At 48.6% G+C, this 18,409-nt stretch overlaps 2 protein-coding genes across 3 annotated transcripts in view; one reads left to right on the plus strand and one right to left on the minus strand.

The window, feature by feature from the left end:
• The window catches only part of C3H10orf88 (chromosome 3 C10orf88 homolog), a 30,401-nt gene extending 13,098 nt beyond the window's left edge, over positions 1-17,303 (minus strand). Inside the window, exons 1-3 of the mRNA XM_063962125.1 lie at positions 16,925-17,303; positions 13,771-14,065; positions 10,382-10,588 (exon numbers count right to left, since the gene is read on the minus strand). Coding sequence (XP_063818195.1) covers positions 10,382-10,588; positions 13,771-14,065; positions 16,925-17,076 — 654 coding nt within the window. The 5' untranslated portion in view covers positions 17,077-17,303. The remainder of the gene's footprint in view (positions 1-10,381; positions 10,589-13,770; positions 14,066-16,924) is intronic.
• Positions 17,304-17,335: 32 nt separating this feature from the next.
• The window catches only part of LOC135056675 (uncharacterized), a 163,603-nt gene continuing 162,529 nt past the window's right edge, over positions 17,336-18,409 (plus strand). The window contains exon 1 of one of the 2 annotated variants that reach the window (XM_063962127.1): positions 17,336-17,513. In XM_063962127.1, the coding sequence (XP_063818197.1) occupies positions 17,363-17,513 (151 nt within the window). In that variant the 5' untranslated portion in view covers positions 17,336-17,362. The remainder of the gene's footprint in view (positions 17,514-18,409) is intronic. The other variant, XM_063962126.1, reaches the window with a different exon arrangement.

Genomic DNA, 18,409 nt, shown 5'->3' on the forward strand with positions numbered 1-18,409 from the left:
GAATCTGCGGCCCTCTAGTAGATGAGCACTCTGCAGCCACCACAGAAGAGACACCCTTGTCCTCGGAGACAGGGTTATCCGCTGATGCATCTGAAGATGCAATCCGGACCATTTGTCCAGCAGATCCCACTGAAAAGTTCTTGCGTGAAATCTGCCGAATGGAATCGCTTCGTAAGAAGCCACCATTTTTCCCAGGACCCTTGTGCAATGATGCACTGACACTTTTCCTGGTTTTAGGAGGTTCCTGACTAGCTCGGATAACTCCCTGGCTTTCTCCTCCGGGAGAAACACCTTTTTCTGGACTGTGTCCAGAATCATCCCTAGGAACAGCAGACGTGTCGTTGGGATCAGCTGCGATTTTGGAATATTTAGAATCCAGCCGTGCTGTTGTAGCAGTACCCGAGATAGTGCTACTCCGACCTCCAACTGTTCCCTGGACTTTGCCCTTATCAGGAGATCGTCCAAGTAAGGGATAATTAAGACGCCTTTTCTTCGAAGAAGAATTATCATTTCGGCCATTACCTTGGTAAAGACCCGGGGTGCCGTGGACAATCCAAACGGCAGCGTCTGAAACTGATAATGACAGTTCTGTACTACGAACCTGAGGTACCCTTGGTGAGAAGGGCAAATTGGGACATGAAGGTAAGCATCCTTGATGTCCAGGGACACCATATAGTCCCCTTCTTCCAGGTTCGCTATCACTGCTCTGAGTGACTCCATCTTGAATTTGAACCTTTGTATGTAAGTGTTCAAAGATTTCAGATTTAGAATAGGTCTCACCGAGCCGTCTGGCTTCGGTACCACAAATAGTGTAGAATAATACCCCTTACCCTGTTGTAGGAGGGGTACTTTGATTATCACCTGCTGGGAATACAGCTTGTGAATTGCTTCCAATACCGCCTCCCTGTCGGAGGGAGACGTTGGTAAAGCAGACTTCAGGAACCTGCGAGGGGGAGACGTCTCGAATTCCAATCTGTACCCCTGGGATACTACCTGTAGGATCCAGGGGTCTACTTGCGAGTGAGCCCACTGCGCGCAGAAACTCTTGAGACGACCCCCCACCGCACCTGAGTCTGCTTGTAAGGCCCCAGCGTCATGCTGAGGACTTGGCAGAAGCGGTGGAGGGCTTCTGTTCCTGGGAAGAGGCTGTCTGCTGCAGTCTTTTTCCCTTTCCTCTACCCCGGGGCAGATATGACTGGCCTTTTGCCCGCTTGCCCTTATGGGGACGAAAGGACTGAGGCTGAAAAGACGGTGTCTTTTTCTGCTGAGAGGTGAGTTGGGGTAAAAAGGTGGATTTTCCAGCTGTTGCTGTGGCCACCAGGTCCGAAAGACCGACCCCAAATAACTCCTCCCCTTTATACGGCAATACTTCCATGTGCCGTTTGGAATCCGCATCACCTGACCACTGTCGTGTCCATAAACATCTTCTGGCAGAAATGGACATCGCACTTACTCTTGATGCCAGGGTGCAAATATCCCTCTGTGCATCACGCATATATAGAAACGCATCTTTTAAACGCTCTATAGTCAATAAAATACTGTCCCTGTCAAGGGTATCAATATTTTCAGTCAGGGAATCCGACCAAGCCACCCCAGCGCTGCACATCCAGGCTGAGGCAATCGCTGGTCGCAGTATAACACCAGTATGAGTGTATATACTTTTTAGGACATTTTCCAGCTTCCTATCAGCTGGCTCCTTGAGGGCGGCCGTATCAGGAGACGGTAACGCCACTTGTTTTGATAAGCGTGTGAGTGCCTTATCCACCCTAGGGGGTGTTTCCCAACGCGCCCTAACTTCTGGCGGGAAAGGGTATAATGCCAATAATTTCTTAGATATTAGCAGTTTTTTATCGGGGGAAACCCACGCATCATCACACACTTCATTTAATTCTTCTGATTCAGGAAAAACTACGGGTAGTTTTTTCACACCCCACATAATACCCTTTTTTGTGGTACTTGTAGTATCAGAAATATGCAAAGCCTCCTTCATTGCCATGATCATGTAACGTGTGGCCCTACTGGAAAATACGTTTGTTTCTTCACCGTCGACACTGGAGTCAGTGTCCGTGTCTGGGTCTGTGTCGACCGACTGAGGTAATGGGCGCTTTAGAGCCCCTGACGGTGTCTGAGACGCCTGGACAGGCACTAACTGATTTGCCGGCTGTCTCATGTCGTCAACAGTTTTCTGTAAAGTGCTGACACTATCACGTAATTCCTTAAATAAGACCATCCAGTCAGGTGTCGACTCCCTAGGGGGTGACATCACTAATACAGGCAATTGCTCCGCCTCCACACCATTTTCCTCCTCATACATGTCGACACACGCGTACCGACACACAGCACACACACAGGGAATGCTCTGATAGAGGACAGGACCCCACTAGCCCTTTGGGGAGACAGAGGGAGAGTTTGCCAGCACACACCAAAGCGCTATATATGTATAGGGACAACCTTATAAATAAGTGTCTATCCCTTATAGCTGCAATATATCTATATCTAGCCAAAGAAGTGCCCCCCCCTCTCTTTTTTACCCTGTTTCTGTAGTGCAGGGGAGAGTCTGGGAGCCTTCCTACCAGCGGAGCTGTGTGGGAAAATGGCGCTTGTGTGCTGAGGAGATAGGCTCCGCCCCCTTCTCAGCGGCCTCTCTCCCGCTTTTTCTGAGGTAAAATGACAGGAGTTAAATACATCCATATAGCCCAGGAGCTATATGTGATGTATTTTTAGTCATATATAGTGTTTTCATTGCGTCTCAGGGCGCCCCCCCCCCCAGCGCCCTGCACCCTCAGTGACCGCGGTGTGAAGTGTGCTGAGAGCAATGGCGCACAGCTGCAGTGCTGTGCGTTACCTTTATGAAGACATGGACGTCTTCTGCCGCCGATTTCTGGACCTTTTCTGTCTTCAGCATCTGTAAGGGGGCCGGCGGCGCGGCTCCGGGACCCATCCATGGCTGGGCCTGTGATCGTCCCTCTGGAGCTAATGTCCAGTAGCCAAGAAGCGCAATCCACTCTGCACGCAGGTGAGTTCGCTTCTTCTCCCCTTAGTCCCTCGATGCAGTGAGCCTGTTGCCAGCAGGACTCACTGAAAATAAAAAAACCTAAGTCTATACTTTTATTCTAAGCAGCTCAGGAGAGCTACCTAGATTACACCCTTCTCGGCCGGGCACAAAAACCTAACTGAGGCTTGGAGGAGGGTCATGGGGGGAGGAGCCAGTGCACACCACCTAGTCCTAAAGCTTTTATTTTTGTGCCCTGTCTCCTGCGGAGCCGCTAATCCCCATGGTCCTGACGGAGTCCCCAGCATCCACTTAGGACGTCCGAGAAATAAGAATTTACTCACCGGTAATTCTATTTCTCGTAGTCCGTAGTGGATGCTGGGAACTCCGTAAGGACCATGGGGAATAGCGGGCTCCGAAGGAGGCTGGGCACTCTAGAAAGATCTTAGACTACCTGGTGTGCACTGGCTCCTCCCACTATGACCCTCCTCCAAGCCTCAGTTAGGTACTGTGCCCGGACGAGCGTACACAATAAGGAAGGATTTTGAATCCCGGGTAAGACTCATACCAGTCACACCAATCACACCGTACAACTCGTGATAATATACCCAGTTAACAGTATGAAACAACTGAGCCTCTCAACAGATGGCTCAACAATAACCCGATTTAGTTAACAATAACTATGTACAAGTATTGCAGATAAACCGCACTTGGGATGGGCGCCCAGCATCCACTACGGACTACGAGAAATAGAATTACCGGTGAATAAATTCTTATTTTCTCTGACGTCCTAGTGGATGCTGGGAACTTCGTAAGGACCATGGGGATTATACCAAAGCTCCCAAACGGGCGGGAGAGTGCGGATGACTCTGCAGCACCGAATGAGAGAACTCCAGGTCCTCCTCAGCCAGGGTATCAAATTTATAGAATTTTGCAAACGTGTTTGCCCCTGACCAAGTAGCAGCTCGGCAAAGTTGTAAAGCCGAGACCCCTCGGGCAGCCGCCCAAGATGAGCCCACCTTCCTTGTGGAATGGGCATTGACAGATTTTGGCTGTGGCAGGCCTGCCACAGAATGCGCAAGTTGAATTGTACTGGAAATCCAACGAGCAATAGTCTGCTTAGAAGCAGGAGCACCCAACTTGTTGGGTGCATATAGGATAAACAGCGAGTCAGATTTTCTGACTCTAGCCGTCCTGGAAACATATTTTCAGGGCCCTGACCACGTCTAACAACTTGGAGTCCTCCAAGTCTTTAGTAGCCGCAGGCACCACAATAGGTTGGTTCAGGTGAAACGCTGACACCACCTTAGGAAGAAACTGGGGACGAGTCCTCAATTCTGCCCTGTCCATATGGAAAATCAGATCAGGGCTTTTACAAGACAAAGCCGCCAATTCTGATACACGCCTGGCAGAAGCCAAGGCTAATAACATGACCACCTTCCACGTGAGATATTTCAGATCCACGGTTTTTAGTGGTTCAAACCAATGTGATTTTAAGAAACTCAACACCACATTGAGATCCCAAGGTGCCACCGGGGGCACAAACGGGGGCTGAATATGCAGCACTCCTTTTACAAATGTCTGAACTTCAGGTACTGAAGCTAGTTCTTTTTGAAAGAAAATCGACAGAGCCGAGATCTGTACCTTAATGGAGCCTAGTTTTAGGCCCATATTCAGTCCTGCTTGCAGGAAATGCAGAAATCGACCTAGTTGAAATTCCTCTGTTGGGGCCTTTTCGGCCTCACACCATGCAAGATACTTCCGCCATATGCGGTGATAATGATTTGCTGTAACCTCTTTCCTGGCTTTAATAAGCGTAGGAATAACTGCCTCCGGAATACCCTTTTCCTTCAGGATCCGGCGTTCAACCGCCATGCCGTCAAACGCAGCCGCGGTAAGTCTTGGAACAGACAGGGCCCCTGCTGGAGCAGGTCTTGTCTTAGTGGTAGAGGCCATTTAGACGGGACGCCATCATGTCCACCTGTGGACGACCCCACTGATGAACAATCATTTGGAAGACTTCTGGATGAAGTCCCCTCTCTCCCGGGTGGAGGTCGTGTCTGCTGAGAAAGTCTGCTTCCCAGTTGTCCACTCCCGGAATGAACACTGCTGACAGTGCTGGTACATGATTTTCCGCCCATCGGAGAATCCTTGTGGCTTCCGCCATTGCCATCCTGCTTCTTGTGCCGCCCTGACGATTCACATGGGCGACTGCCGTGATGTTGTCTGACTGGATCAGCACCGGCTGGTGTAGAAGCAAGGATTTTGCTTGACTGAGGGCATTGTAGATGGCCCTTAGTTCCAGAATATTTATGTGAAGGGAAGTCTCCTGACTTGACCATAGTCCTTGGAAATTTCTTCCCCGGTGACTGCTCCCCAGCCTCGAAGGCTGGCATCCGTGGTCACCAGGACCCAGTCCTGTATGCCAAACCTGCGGCCCTCCAGGAGATGAGCACTCTGCAGCCACCACAGAAGAGACACCCTGGTTCTGGGAGACAGGGTTATCAAGCGATGCATCTGAAGATGCGATCCGGACCACTTGTCTAACAGGTCCCATTGAAAAATTCTGGCATGGAACCTGCCGAATGGAATTGCTTTGTAAGAAGCGACCATTTTTCCCAGGACTCGCGTACAGTGATGCACGGATACCTGTTTCGGTTTCAGGAGGCCCCTGACTAGAGAAGACAACTCCCTGGCTTTCTCCTCCGGGAGAAACACTTTTTTCTGGACCGTGTCCAGAATCATCCCCAGGAACATTAGACGTGTCGTCGGCATCAGCTGTGACTTTGGGATATTCAGAATCCAGCCGTGCTGGTGCAGCACTTCCTGAGATAGTGCCACTCCCACCAACAACTGTTCCTTAGACCGTGCCTTTATTAGGAGATCGTCCAAGTACGGGATAATTAAAACTCCCTTTTTTCGAAGGAGTATCATCATTTCCGCCATAACCTTGGTAAATATCCTTGGTGCCGTGGAGAGTCCAAACGGCAGCGTCTGGAATTGGTAATGACAATCTTGTACCACAAATCTGAGGTACTCCTGGTGAGGATGGTAAATAGGGACATGCAGGTAAGCATCCTTGATGTCCAGAGAAACCATGTAATCCCCCTCGTCCAGGCTTGGAATAACCGCCCTGAGCGATTCCATCTTGAACTTGAATTTTTTTATGTACATGTTCAAGGATTTCAAATTTAAAATGTGTCTCACCGAACCGTCCGGTTTCGGCACCACAAATAGTGTGGAATAGTAACCCCGGCCTTGTTGAAGTAGGGGTACCTTGATTATCACCTGCTGAGAATACAGCTTGTGAATTGCCGCTAGCACCGCCTCCCTGTCTGAGGGAGCAATCGGCAAGGCAGATTTTAGGAACCGGTGGGGTGGAGCCGTCTCGAATTCCAGCATGTATCCCTGTGATACTACTTGAAGGATCCAGGGATCCACCTGTGAGCGAGCCCACTGATCGCTGAAATTTCTGAGGCGGGCCCCCACCGTCCCTGGCTCCACCTGGGGAGCCCCACCGTCATGCGGCGGACTTGGAAGAGGAAGCGGGGGAGGACTTTTGTTCCTGGGAACCTGCTGTCTGTTGCAGCCTTTTTCCCCTACCTCTGCCCCTAGACAGAAAAGACCCTCCTTTTCCACGCTTGTTTTTCTGGGTCCGAAAGGACTGAACCTGATAAAATGGCGCCTTCTTAGGCTGCGAGGGGACATGGGGTAAAAATGCTGACTTCCCAGACGTTGCTGTGGAAACTAGGTCGGAGAGACCATCCCCAAATAATTCCTCCCCTTTATACTGCAAAACTTCCATGTGCCTCTTGGAATCTGCATCTCCCGTCCACTGACGAGTCCATAAGCCTCTCCTAGCAGAGATGGACAATGCACTTACTTTAGATGCCAGCCGGCAAATTTCCCTCTGTGCATCTCTCATATACTGTATAAGACTGAATCTTTTATATGGTCAATTGCTAGGAGAATAGTGTCTCTGTCTAGTGTGTCAATATTTTCTGACAGTTTATCTGACCACGCAGCGGCAGCACTGCACATCCATGCTGACGCAATAGCTGGTCTAAGTATAATGCCTGAGTGTGTGTATACAGACTTCAGGACTGCCTCCTGCTTTCTATCAGCAGGCTCCTTCAGGGCGGCCGTATCCTGAGACCGTAGTGCCACCTTGCCATTTTTGACAAACGTGTGAGCGCTTTATCCACCCTAGGGGGTGTTTCCCAACGTGACCTATCCTCTGGCGGGAAAGGGAACGCCATTAGTACTTTCTTAGGAATTACCAATTTTTTATCAGGGAAAAGCCACGCTTCTTCACACACCTCATTTAATTCATCTGATGGGGGAAAAACTACGGGTAGTTTTCTCCCCAAACATAATACCCTTTTTAGTGGTACCTGGATGTAAATCAGAAATGTTTAACACCTCTTTCATTGCCTCAATCATGCAGTGAATGGCCTTGACAGGCATTAGATTTGACTCATCGTCGTCGACACTGGTGTCAGTATCCGTGTCGACATCTGGGTCTGCAACCTGAGGTAGCGGGCGTTTTAGAGCCCCTGACGACCCCTGAGACGCCTGGACAGGCACAAGCTGAGATCCCGGCTGTCCCACATTTGGCATGTCGTCAAATTTCTTATGTAAGGAGTCTATACGTGCACTCATCTCTTTCCATAAGCTCATCCACTCGGGCGTCTGCCCCGCAGGGGGTGACATCCCTTCTAAATGCATCTGCTCCGCCTCCACCTCATTATCCTCCTCAAACATGTCGACACAGCCGTACCGACACACCCCACTCAAACAGAGGACAGGACCCACAAAAAGCCCTTTGGGGGGACAGAGTAAGAGTATGCCAGCACACACCAGAGCGCTATATATGTACAGGGACTAACTGAGTTATGTCCCTAATAGCTGCTTTTCAATAATATATAGATATATCTAGCCAAATTTAATGCCCCCCCTCTTTTTTCCCTCTTACTGTGACTGTAAACTGCAGGGAAGAGCCAGGGAGCTTCCTTCCAGCGGAGCTGTGAGGGAAAAATGGCGCCAGTGTGCTGAGGAGATAGGCTCCGCCCCTTTTTCGCGGCCTATTCTCCCGCTTTTTATGGACTTCTGGCAGGGGTATTTACCTCATATATAGCCCCTGGGGCTATATATTGAGGTATTTTTGCCAGCCAAGGTGTTTTTATTGCTGCCTCAGGGCACCCCCCCCCCAGCGCCCTGCACCCTCAGTGACCGCAGTGTGAAGTGTGTATGAGGAGCAATGGCGCACAGCTGCAGTGCTGTGCGCTACCTTGGTGAAGACTGATGTCTTCTGCCGCCGATTTTCCGGACCATCTTCTCGCTTCTGGCTCTGTAAGGGGGACGGCGGCGCGGCTCCGGGACCGAACACCAAGGACTGGGCCTGCGGTCGGTCCCTCTGGAGGTAATGGTGTCCAGTAGCCTAAGAAGCCCAATCCGGCTGCAAGCAGGCGAGTTCGCTTCTTCTCCCCTTAGTCCCTCGCTGCAGTGAGCCTGTTGCCAGCAGGTCTCACTGAAAATAAAAAATCTAAGACTATAACTTTCTAAGAGCTCAGGAGAGCCCCTAGTGTGCATCCAACCTCGGCCGGGCACGAAATCTAACTGAGGCTTGGAGGAGGGTCATAGTGGGAGGAGCCAGTGCACACCAGGTAGTCTAAGATCTTTCTAGAGTGCCCAGCCTCCTTCGGAGCCCGCTATTCCCCATGGTCCTTACGGAGTTCCCAGCATCCACTAGGACGTCAGAGAAATTAGCTTTCATTTTCAGCGATGGGAATTTATGAATGAGCTGGTGGGGGTGGATACATTTAGGAGGTAGCACCCATTTCATTTGTACAGCCGTTTCCTCCACATTATAGGACTGGAATTCTCCAGTCACAGAGGAACCTGAAGCGAACCCTGCCCACAGATCTTAATGAAGGGTGAATTCTGCACCTTGCATTTGCTCTTTTCAGAAACATTTTTTTGTAGATATAACTGTAACAAAAATATACAAACGCACAAAAGAGACACAATCATGGTTACCGGCGTAAAACATTCATTACGCTAAAACAGCAGTAGTAGCTTTAAAGTGAAAGCTTGAGGTGGGTACACACTTAGCGATATAGTGAAGTATATCGCTCATTTTCCCCCATCCTGAGCGATATAGTTTACTATATCGCCCAGTGTGTATGCCGCCGAGCAATGCACGGCCCTGCGGGTTGTTAACGACCCTTGGTCGCGGCTGTGTATGCAGCTCAATTTGGACTCATTGTCCAAAGCTGCATTCTCCTACGGGCCGCGGCATGATGTCACTAGACGATATCATAAGTGATATTGCACGGTGCTTATGCTCGCCGTCGGGCGGCCCGGCACTGGAGGGGAACCACTAGGTGATGGATGGACTGTTTCACTAGGACAGTGGTTCCCAGCAGGTCATGTCCTGAGGATATCTATCTGAAGAAGCAGGTGGGATAATTACAGACCCAGCAATCTAGATGAACTCGCCTGTGCATGATTAAAGACACCCACAACACATGACCTGTTGGTGGTACGCGAGTACTGGAGTTGAGAAACCCTGCTCTAGAACACGTCTAGACCATTAACCTCTTCAGTGGCATGCCTGGAAATCTTCTGGGCTTGCCAGTGATGACAGCACCAGAAGATTTCCGTGCATACTACTGACTGATGTTCCAGGGACAGCCGTGCAGCATGCCCGGGAATCAGTATACTACATTATGGAGTTTAGCCCGCCCTCCGGACTCCTATTAGCCGGGGGAGTGGGCTTAGTAGTAAAACCATTATGCTGATTCCTGGGCGCTGCAAGGTGGCCGGGAATCAGCACTGGGGCTGGCGACTGCCCGGCGATTTAACTCGCCCTGCCCCATCAGTACCCCCCCTCTTCCCCCTGCACCTTTCCCCCCCTCTCCCACTTTAATTTAAAAAACACACCGCCTAGGGTATGTTTTTAAATTACAAAAACCTGCCACTGATGGGGTTAAAGGTTCTTTTTTGCTGACTATATAACCTACCAGTCTGCTTTGGTTCTCTTACATTTCATTGGTCAAGCAAGAAGCGTTTAACCGAACACATTAAGTGCGGGTATAAATACATCTACCCCTGTGTTGGTGTTTCGCTGCATGTGCGATGCAAATTTCAAGAAAACTACGGTACTGCTCCTGTCGGGACGGTGTTTCCCGGACACCACGAGCCTAACGGCGTATAGACACTAAGTGTATGAGGACACATTATATACACCTAAAATATAGTAATATTATGGAGAAGAGACACGTTTATAGACAGAGCTGCCTGTACTTTGGCTACTCTGACACTGCTCATTGATAACCAGAATAGATTTCCCGCTCTAGCACCTTTTATCCCAGAGGACAGACTCACCTTCTGCTGAGCACGCATCATGGTCATGAGCTCCTCTGCGCCAGGTGACATTTTCCCACCCATACTGTCCATAATACTCTGCACACGTTCCAAATTAATTGACGGCCCCAGGACGGATGAGGCTTGGGAACACCTTTCAGGGACGGAGGTCACTTGTACACAGATCTCACTCACAGATACGCTGTGTTTTCCGCCAAGCGAAAGCAGCTAAAGAAGAAACATGCAGAAGTCACCATTATATAAGTACAGGAAATTTACATTGGATTTTAGCATCTCAATAGTGAGCAGAACTTGAATGCTAGTTAGTGCAGTAGGTCTAGAATACTTACTTAGAAACAGTGTAAAATATCAGCCACATACTGTAATAATACAACAGTGTCCCAATGGCCAAACTTCTATGTTCTGGATTCTTCCACATGAGCAAAGCAAAATGGCTTAAACAGCTTGTAGTTACATATATATATAGGGACAGTCTAGGGCACTGGTTTCCAAACGCTGCCCTCAAGGTATCCCAACAGGCCTGGTTTTAGGGATATCCCTGCTTAGGCACAGATGACTTAATAAGTACCTCAGTCAGGTTGATAATACCATCTGGCCTAGGGTGTTGGGTGCCTCCAGGACTGCCTTTGGGAACCACTGGTCTAATTTTTTTTTCTGCTAATTAATGAAATATTTTCACTATAGCATTTAACAAAATAAATGATGAGACAGACCCAGGAAGCACTAATAAGAACCGTGCGGGGTTCTACTGCAAGTCCACGAGACCAGGCTACAGATCTGGTTGCTATAGTCACAAACTGGGGCTGATTCTGAGTGGGATGTAAAGCGGCTTATGTTTGTGTGATGCTAGTGAAGGCTGAATTACTACCTTATACCAATGCTAGTTTCTGTAGGGCCAATTTAGCGGCTGTGTGTGGCTTCAAACAGGAAGCAGCTCCACCCACTGTTTTTCCCGCAATGGTTAAAAAGTAATCAGCACTTGTACTGTACCAGCCCAATGCAAGGTGCAAGGGATCAATCTGACATAGGCTTCCCTTCTCTAGGTCATTCAGAGTTGATCGCATGCTGCTGTTTTTCGCAGCGCAGCGAACAAGTTACTACTGCGCATGCACCGCAATGTGCAGGCGTGTCATACGGGTACAAAGTGGATCGTTGCTGGGCGGTGGATTTAACGAAGAATCCATTTGCACAGCCGATCGCAAGGTGATGGACAGGAAGAGGGCATTTGTGGGTGGCAACTGATCGTTTTCTGGGAGTGTTTGGAAAAACGCAGGCGTGTCCAAGCGTTTGCAGGGCGGGTGTCTGACGTCAATTCCGGGACCAAAAAGACTGAAGTGATCGCAGTGGCTGAGTAAGTCCAGAGCTACTCAGAAACTGCAAAAAACTGTTTCGTCCCGCTTGGCTGCATACTCGTTCGCACCCTTGCAAAGCGAAAATACACTCCCCCGTGGGCAGCAACTATGCGTTTGCATGGCTGCAAAAAGTAGCTAGCGAGCGATCAACTCGGAATGACCCCCTATACATGAATCAGAATAGCACGGAACTCTAGCTACAGGCCTGCAATACTTCCAGACAGAACAATTTTGCATTGTTGCTGCCCAGTTCCCAGAAACACCCATTTCATAGAAAGACAAATGAGCCTATGGGCCTGATTCAGACCTGATCGATCGCTAGGGGTTTTTTGCACTGTTGTGAGCAGATAGTCGCTTCCCATAGGGGAGTGTATTTTCACTTTGCAAGTGTGCGAACGCTTGTGTAGCAGAGCGGTACAAAAAAGTTTTGTGCAGTTTCTGAGTTGCTCAGGATTTACTCAGGCGCTGCGATCACTTCAGCCTGTCCGGGGCCGGAATTGCCGTCAGACACCCGCCCTGGAAACGCTTGGACATGCCTGCGTTTTTCATAACACATCAAGAAAATGATCAGTTGCCACCCACAAACGCCTTCTTCCTGTCAATCTCCTTGCGATCAGCTGTGCGAATGGATTCTTCATACAATCCATCGCCCAGCACCGATCCGCTTTGTAGCCGTACGACACGCCTGCGCATTGCGTTGCATGCGCAGTTCTGACCCGATCGCAGCAAAAAATCCTAGCATGCCATCAGGTCTGAATGACCCTCAAAAGATCCATCCGACTCAGACTAGGAGGAAGATACACAAAACTGCATACATCTGCATTGGAGAGAAATGAAACAGAGTGAGAGGAAGTGGAGAAGTCATTTTTAAATCTCCAGAACGTTGTAAGAAAATAGAATGGTGACTGGGCACAGCTCTGATACTTGATACATATATGAAAACAAAATAAAATATACAGCCCTTTAAGGGATGCGTCAATTTAACTACAATCAGAATCCTGACGGTCAAAATCCCGACAACCACTGACCGACAGTCAAAATCCCGACAAGGTCAAAATAGCGACAGGTCAAAAAGTTAACATGAGTTTCTCATTAAAACCGACTTGTTCATATTTTACCATCCCAGTGGACCTGGAGGGGGAATATAATAGTGCGCCGAGCGCAGCGAGCTATGCGAGGGCACGCAGTACACTTATACGGTGTCCATGTCGACATACACACAAAAAAACACCACTGAAAATCTTCTGTCAACATTTTAAATGTCGCTATTTTGACCTTGTCTGTATTTTAAATGTTGGTATTTTGACCTTGTCGGGACTTTGACCATCGGTCAATTGTTGTCGGTATTTTGACTGTCGGGATTTTGATTGTAGGTATTTTATACTAAACCCCCTGTAAGGCTTGCAATATTAAATGCCGCCATACATTTTGTGATTATCGGCTGATCTGGCCAATAATTATTATTATTACAAGTTATTTATATAGCGCACACATATTTCGCAGCGCTTTACAGAGAGTATTTTGCCATTCACATCAGTCCCTGCCCCAGTGGAGCTCACAATCTATATACCCTATCACATATACACGCGCACACATTCACACTAGGGTTCATTTTGTTGGGAGTCAATTAACCTACCAGTATATTTTGGGATTGTGGGAGGAACCAGAGCACCCGGAGGAAACCCACGTAAGCACGGGGAGAATATATACAAACTCCACACAGTTGGGGCCATGGTGGGAATCGAACCCATGACCTCAGTGCTGTGAGGTAGTAATGCTAACCATTGCACCATCCGTGCTTAGTCTGTGACCACGACTAAGCAACAATCAGTTGAGCTTAATGACCCTTCAGCGTGCGATAATCTGTGCGCAGATCTGACAGAGATCGCAGAGTCCACTTATCTGACAGTGCACGGCTATAACAGATAACTGGCCTGTGTCTGTCCGATGGGGACTTATAGCTCAGTGGGATGGGGTCAGAAAGTAGCAACGGTCACCATGATTGGTTTAGCTGTAGGTAGACGTGTAAATACTTACCTTGACTTTACAGGATGGCACAGGGAAATCCAGCTTCAGCTGAGCTTTGTACAATGTGACAGGACTGTCTTCTCCACTGCTGGCAAGGGTGCAAAACTTCTCTCCTCGGCTGGTTCCCAAGTACTCGTCTTCCTGGCCATCTTGGGAACCACTGTAAACCTCGATGGTCCTTGCTTCACTGCAGATACTAACATTCAGTATTCTATCTTTCCCCTGTGCAACACAGCACAATGACAAGCTACATGGGGTGTCCACTTGTGACGGAGACGGTGGATCCAAAAGTATAAGGTTCTCTCTGAAAGAAACACAAAATAAACAGCATGACATGGGGATTGTAGGAAAGAAAGATTTCCGTGTTCTCGTATATGATTGTATATTGCATTTTCTAGTAATAAGTAGTTGGCAAAATGTTAATACATTCTCCAGGAGCACTTTGACCCATAGTACATAGCATAAGATGCAGTTTCAGATAGACCTATATGAAAGTAACATCAATTAGAACATTATGGGTATATTCAATTAGGTTCGGATCCATTCCGACATGCATTTGTCGGAATGGATCCGACAACCCCTATTCAATCTCATCTCAATTCCACTTTTTCAAGTCGAATTAAGATGAGGGACCCAGAGGAGGGGAGGGGAGGGGAGGGGGGGGGGGGGGGGAGGAGCAGCGGGGAGACCAGCGGGGACAGATGCCGGCAGACGGAGAGCATTGTTACAGTAGCGCTGCCCGAGGATGTCACACAGCCACCCGACCTCATGGCAGTGTCCACCCGGCTCCAGCAAGCGTGACCTCACTTGCTGGAGCCTCTATATGCCCGCGGCTGTCCCCCGTCTCCCTGCGGCACTCCCCCCTCTCCTTCTCTGGGTCCCACATCGCAGTCCGTCATTTTTTTATGTCTGACTGAGATGGTCGAAAAGGGGGCCAAATCCTGTCGGTTTTGGCCCCGTTTTCGACACAAGCACGTGGATCGGCAGCTATTCCGCCTATCCACGTGCTTTTCGACAAGTCGAATTCATCGACTTGACGAAAAATTTTGGGTTATATTGAAAAAAAGTCGAAAACTGCCATCTTTTCGACAGACGGCAGCTTTCGACTTCAATTGAATATACCCCGTAGATTTCTAAATTGGGTCAATACAAAGGTTAGTGCAGAGAATGAATTATATATTTGGTGTGTGCTATTAAACCCATTAAGATAATTCCGTACTTACGAGGTTTTCCGAACATGGATAAAAAGGTAATATTTTCAGTTTAAGTAGTTATCGGCAGTAAATATCCCTTTATAACGGCCAAAGACTAAAATAAATAGGCAGGACCATTGGAAGGGTACTAGGCATTCTTCTTCAGGTGCTACTCACTTGTGTGGGGGGATTGTGGATGTTAAGCCCAGTGCCACACAAGAATCAGCAGCTGCATTACCAATTAGATAAGGTGCAATCAAGATTATTTATAATGATGAAACATGCACCCTATTCACAAGTCTCAGTTGTAGAAGAAAGGACAATGTTTAATGCAGTGGTTCTCAAACTGTGTGCCGTGGCTCCCTGGGGTGCCTCGGGACACTTGCAGGGGTGCCCTGGGTTGGTAATCCAGGACCAATTCAAATTATTTATGGTCAATGTAATAGGCAAAACCAGTGCTGGTGGCTGCCAATCATAAAATATGTGGACAAACAGAAGCAAATCCTGTCCCTTACCACAAAACTGAACCCAAGGATGACATAAACACAATTTAGTAAATGTAATATTTCTTTCTAAATTTCTTAATAAGAAACTTTTGGACTAGGGGTGCCGTGAAAAAAAAATTCTAGGACTAGGGGTGCCGCGATTTAAAAAAGTTTGAGAACATCTGGTTTAATGTAAATTCCAGAATTGATAACAGGGACCATCAATGTTTTGCAACCACTGATGACAGGTTCAAAATGTTTTCCCACCATCGATGGATGAGTTCTGATAGTGGCGTGGTGATGATTAGTTATTATTTTTTGCCGTTGAGCACTGCTTAGCCCCGACCTCCTATTGCCCAACCCATAGCCTCGCCATCTTTCCAATTGTCCGCGCTTGTGCTGCCCTCAGATGGGGGTCAAGCCATTAATGGTTTTCTGCCATCAAGAGAATCTACCAATGGCTCCATTAATGGTGAACCATTCTTTTTCCAGCCCTATAATGACACTATAGCCCAGTGGTTCCCAAACTAGATGCCACGCCACCCTGGGGTGCCTCAGCGCGCTTGCAGGAGTGACACGGGTTGGCTCTAATGGCTACCAATCATGTGAATAAAGAAGGGCATCCCTGTCTGCTTCTCACATAAGTGACTCTAAAGGGCTCTACACATTGAGCGATCCGCCGCCGAGCTGCCCGACGGCGGATACGGCCGACGGGCAACCCGGTGGCAGGGGGGCAGTGAAGTTTCTTCACTCCCCCTGTCACCCGGCTCCATAGAAGTGCAAGCAAATATGGACGAGATCATCCATATTGGCCTGCATGCACAGGCGACGGGGCACCAGCGATGAACGAGCGCAGGGCCGCGTATTGATCATCGCTGGTGCCTCCACACTCAAAGATATGAACGGTATCTTGTTCATTAATGAACGACATTGTTCATATCTTTGAGTAATATCTCCCAGTGTGAGATTACAGGTAAGCACAGTTTACTGATCTTAATGGTGGCACCAGTCATACAGTCACCAACAACTGCGGTAACTATGGAGAACAGGAAGGCTTGTTCTGTGCAGGGATCATTGTTGGGAACGGCATCTGGTGTTTATGAAAAAGGTCGACATGAGAGGTTTCTTTTTAAATCATTTTTTAAACTTTTTCTTACTTTTTTGATCCACGTGGACTATGATTGGGAATAGTAACCTGTGCCAAACGCAGCGAGGCACCTTGCCCAAAACATGGCGAGCCATTGTGAGGGGACACGGTGCACTAATTGGGGTTCCTGATAACTTTACGAAGAAAACTACAGACACAAAAAAAGCACGTTGACGTTTTTTCCATGTCGACCTAGTCACTGCCGACCAATAGTGGTCGACCTAATGACTGTCGACCTAGTTAGGGTCGACCCAATGAGCCACACCCGCTGGGACGACAGAGGGCCAGCCCCATGCATACAGGCACTGACACTGCGAGCTAGCTGCAGTCAGGCTCACCTTGTGGCGGCAGCAGCCTCATCCAGCGCTGCAGTGTCCGGTGCCGACACGATCAGCACAGCAGCCAGGTCCGCCTGACACAGCCAAGAGCTGGAGCACTGCACAGGGGCCTGGAGGTTCCCGCCCAGCACGGAGGACAGGGGCCCGGACATCCCCACCGCTCACACAGGCCGGGGTGGAGGGGGACTATGAGGAGACTACAGCGCAAACTACACTCATCAATGACAGCAGCATGAGCAGGAAGCCCATACAGCGGGAACGCATCTCCAGTCACACAGTTTCCGCGCACTAGAGAAAAGCTGTAGTCTGGAGACACAGACTAGCGCTGGCGGACATTTTGTTGTAGCCCGTGCGCCACATGCAGCGCCCGTCCCCGCCACCAGGGGGTGATTAAACTGTGGTCCATCTCCATGGTGATGCAGTGGCTTTATAGCCGCCATGTTGGAGGCTGCAGGGCTGGCGGCTCATCTGCAGCTAATAATGATCACCTGGTGGGTGGGGTATGGTCGGGTCGGGTCATTTCCTCCGGACAGGGCGGCCAGTGACAGACGCCGAGACACTGGTGTGAGTGGTGGCAGCAGCAGTGCCAGTAAGTTCTTTTCTGCAGGAACTGAAATTATGTACTGGATGGAAGAAAATGGGTTATTTCTTAAAGAAGGCAGCACACATAGATGGAACATAGTCTTATGCCTACAAAGGGGTGTGGTATGGAACTTATACAGTCAAAAGGTCCACAGGGTCAAAAGGTCGACAATATGTTATTTAGTGTTTTTAAACATTTTTTGCCCAAACTTGAAATGTGTTCCCTCGCAGGCTTACTGCGCTCGCCACAATGTTACGAAAAGTAATGGTGACATGCGTAGTAAATGACGCAAAAGTTGTGTAAGTATTAAAAAAACTAAAAAGCGTGTTGACCTTTGACCCTATCGACCAACCTTTTAACCCTGTCGACCTTTTGACTGTCTATCTTTTAACTATCTATACATTTTAACTATACTACATAGTTATTACACACCGCTATATATATATGTTATAATATTGTGCAATACAAAAATAATTCAATTAACTAATCAGTGTTCCTTTATTTAGTTTATTACTAACTCTGCTTTCATTAATACTACCAATTTTAAACACTAGGGGTAGAATCCTATTAGATGCCAGCAGGGCCGTCTTAACAGCAGTGTAGGCCCCTGGGCACAGCAATGCACTGGCCCCCCTACCCATCCTCCAGCATTACGGGTGGGGGTTGCTATCAGCGGCAGCTTTGATGTCCCATGGGCGGTAGAGGGTGTTAACATGGAGGACCTGGAGCAGTAATTTCTGATAATTACTCCTTTACTGCCCAGATGGGGCTAAACTGTAGAAGGGGGCATTGGGCTGAATGAAGGGGCCCTGGCACATGACTTCCAGGGTGGTAGGGGGTGTTTAATACGTAGGGGAGGGGTGGATAGTGGAGTGGGCTTAATATTTATCATTTTCTGGTGG

The sequence above is a fragment of the Pseudophryne corroboree genome, chromosome 3, assembly GCF_028390025.1.
Source record: "Pseudophryne corroboree isolate aPseCor3 chromosome 3, aPseCor3.hap2, whole genome shotgun sequence".
Lineage (NCBI taxonomy): Eukaryota > Metazoa > Chordata > Amphibia > Anura > Myobatrachidae > Pseudophryne > Pseudophryne corroboree.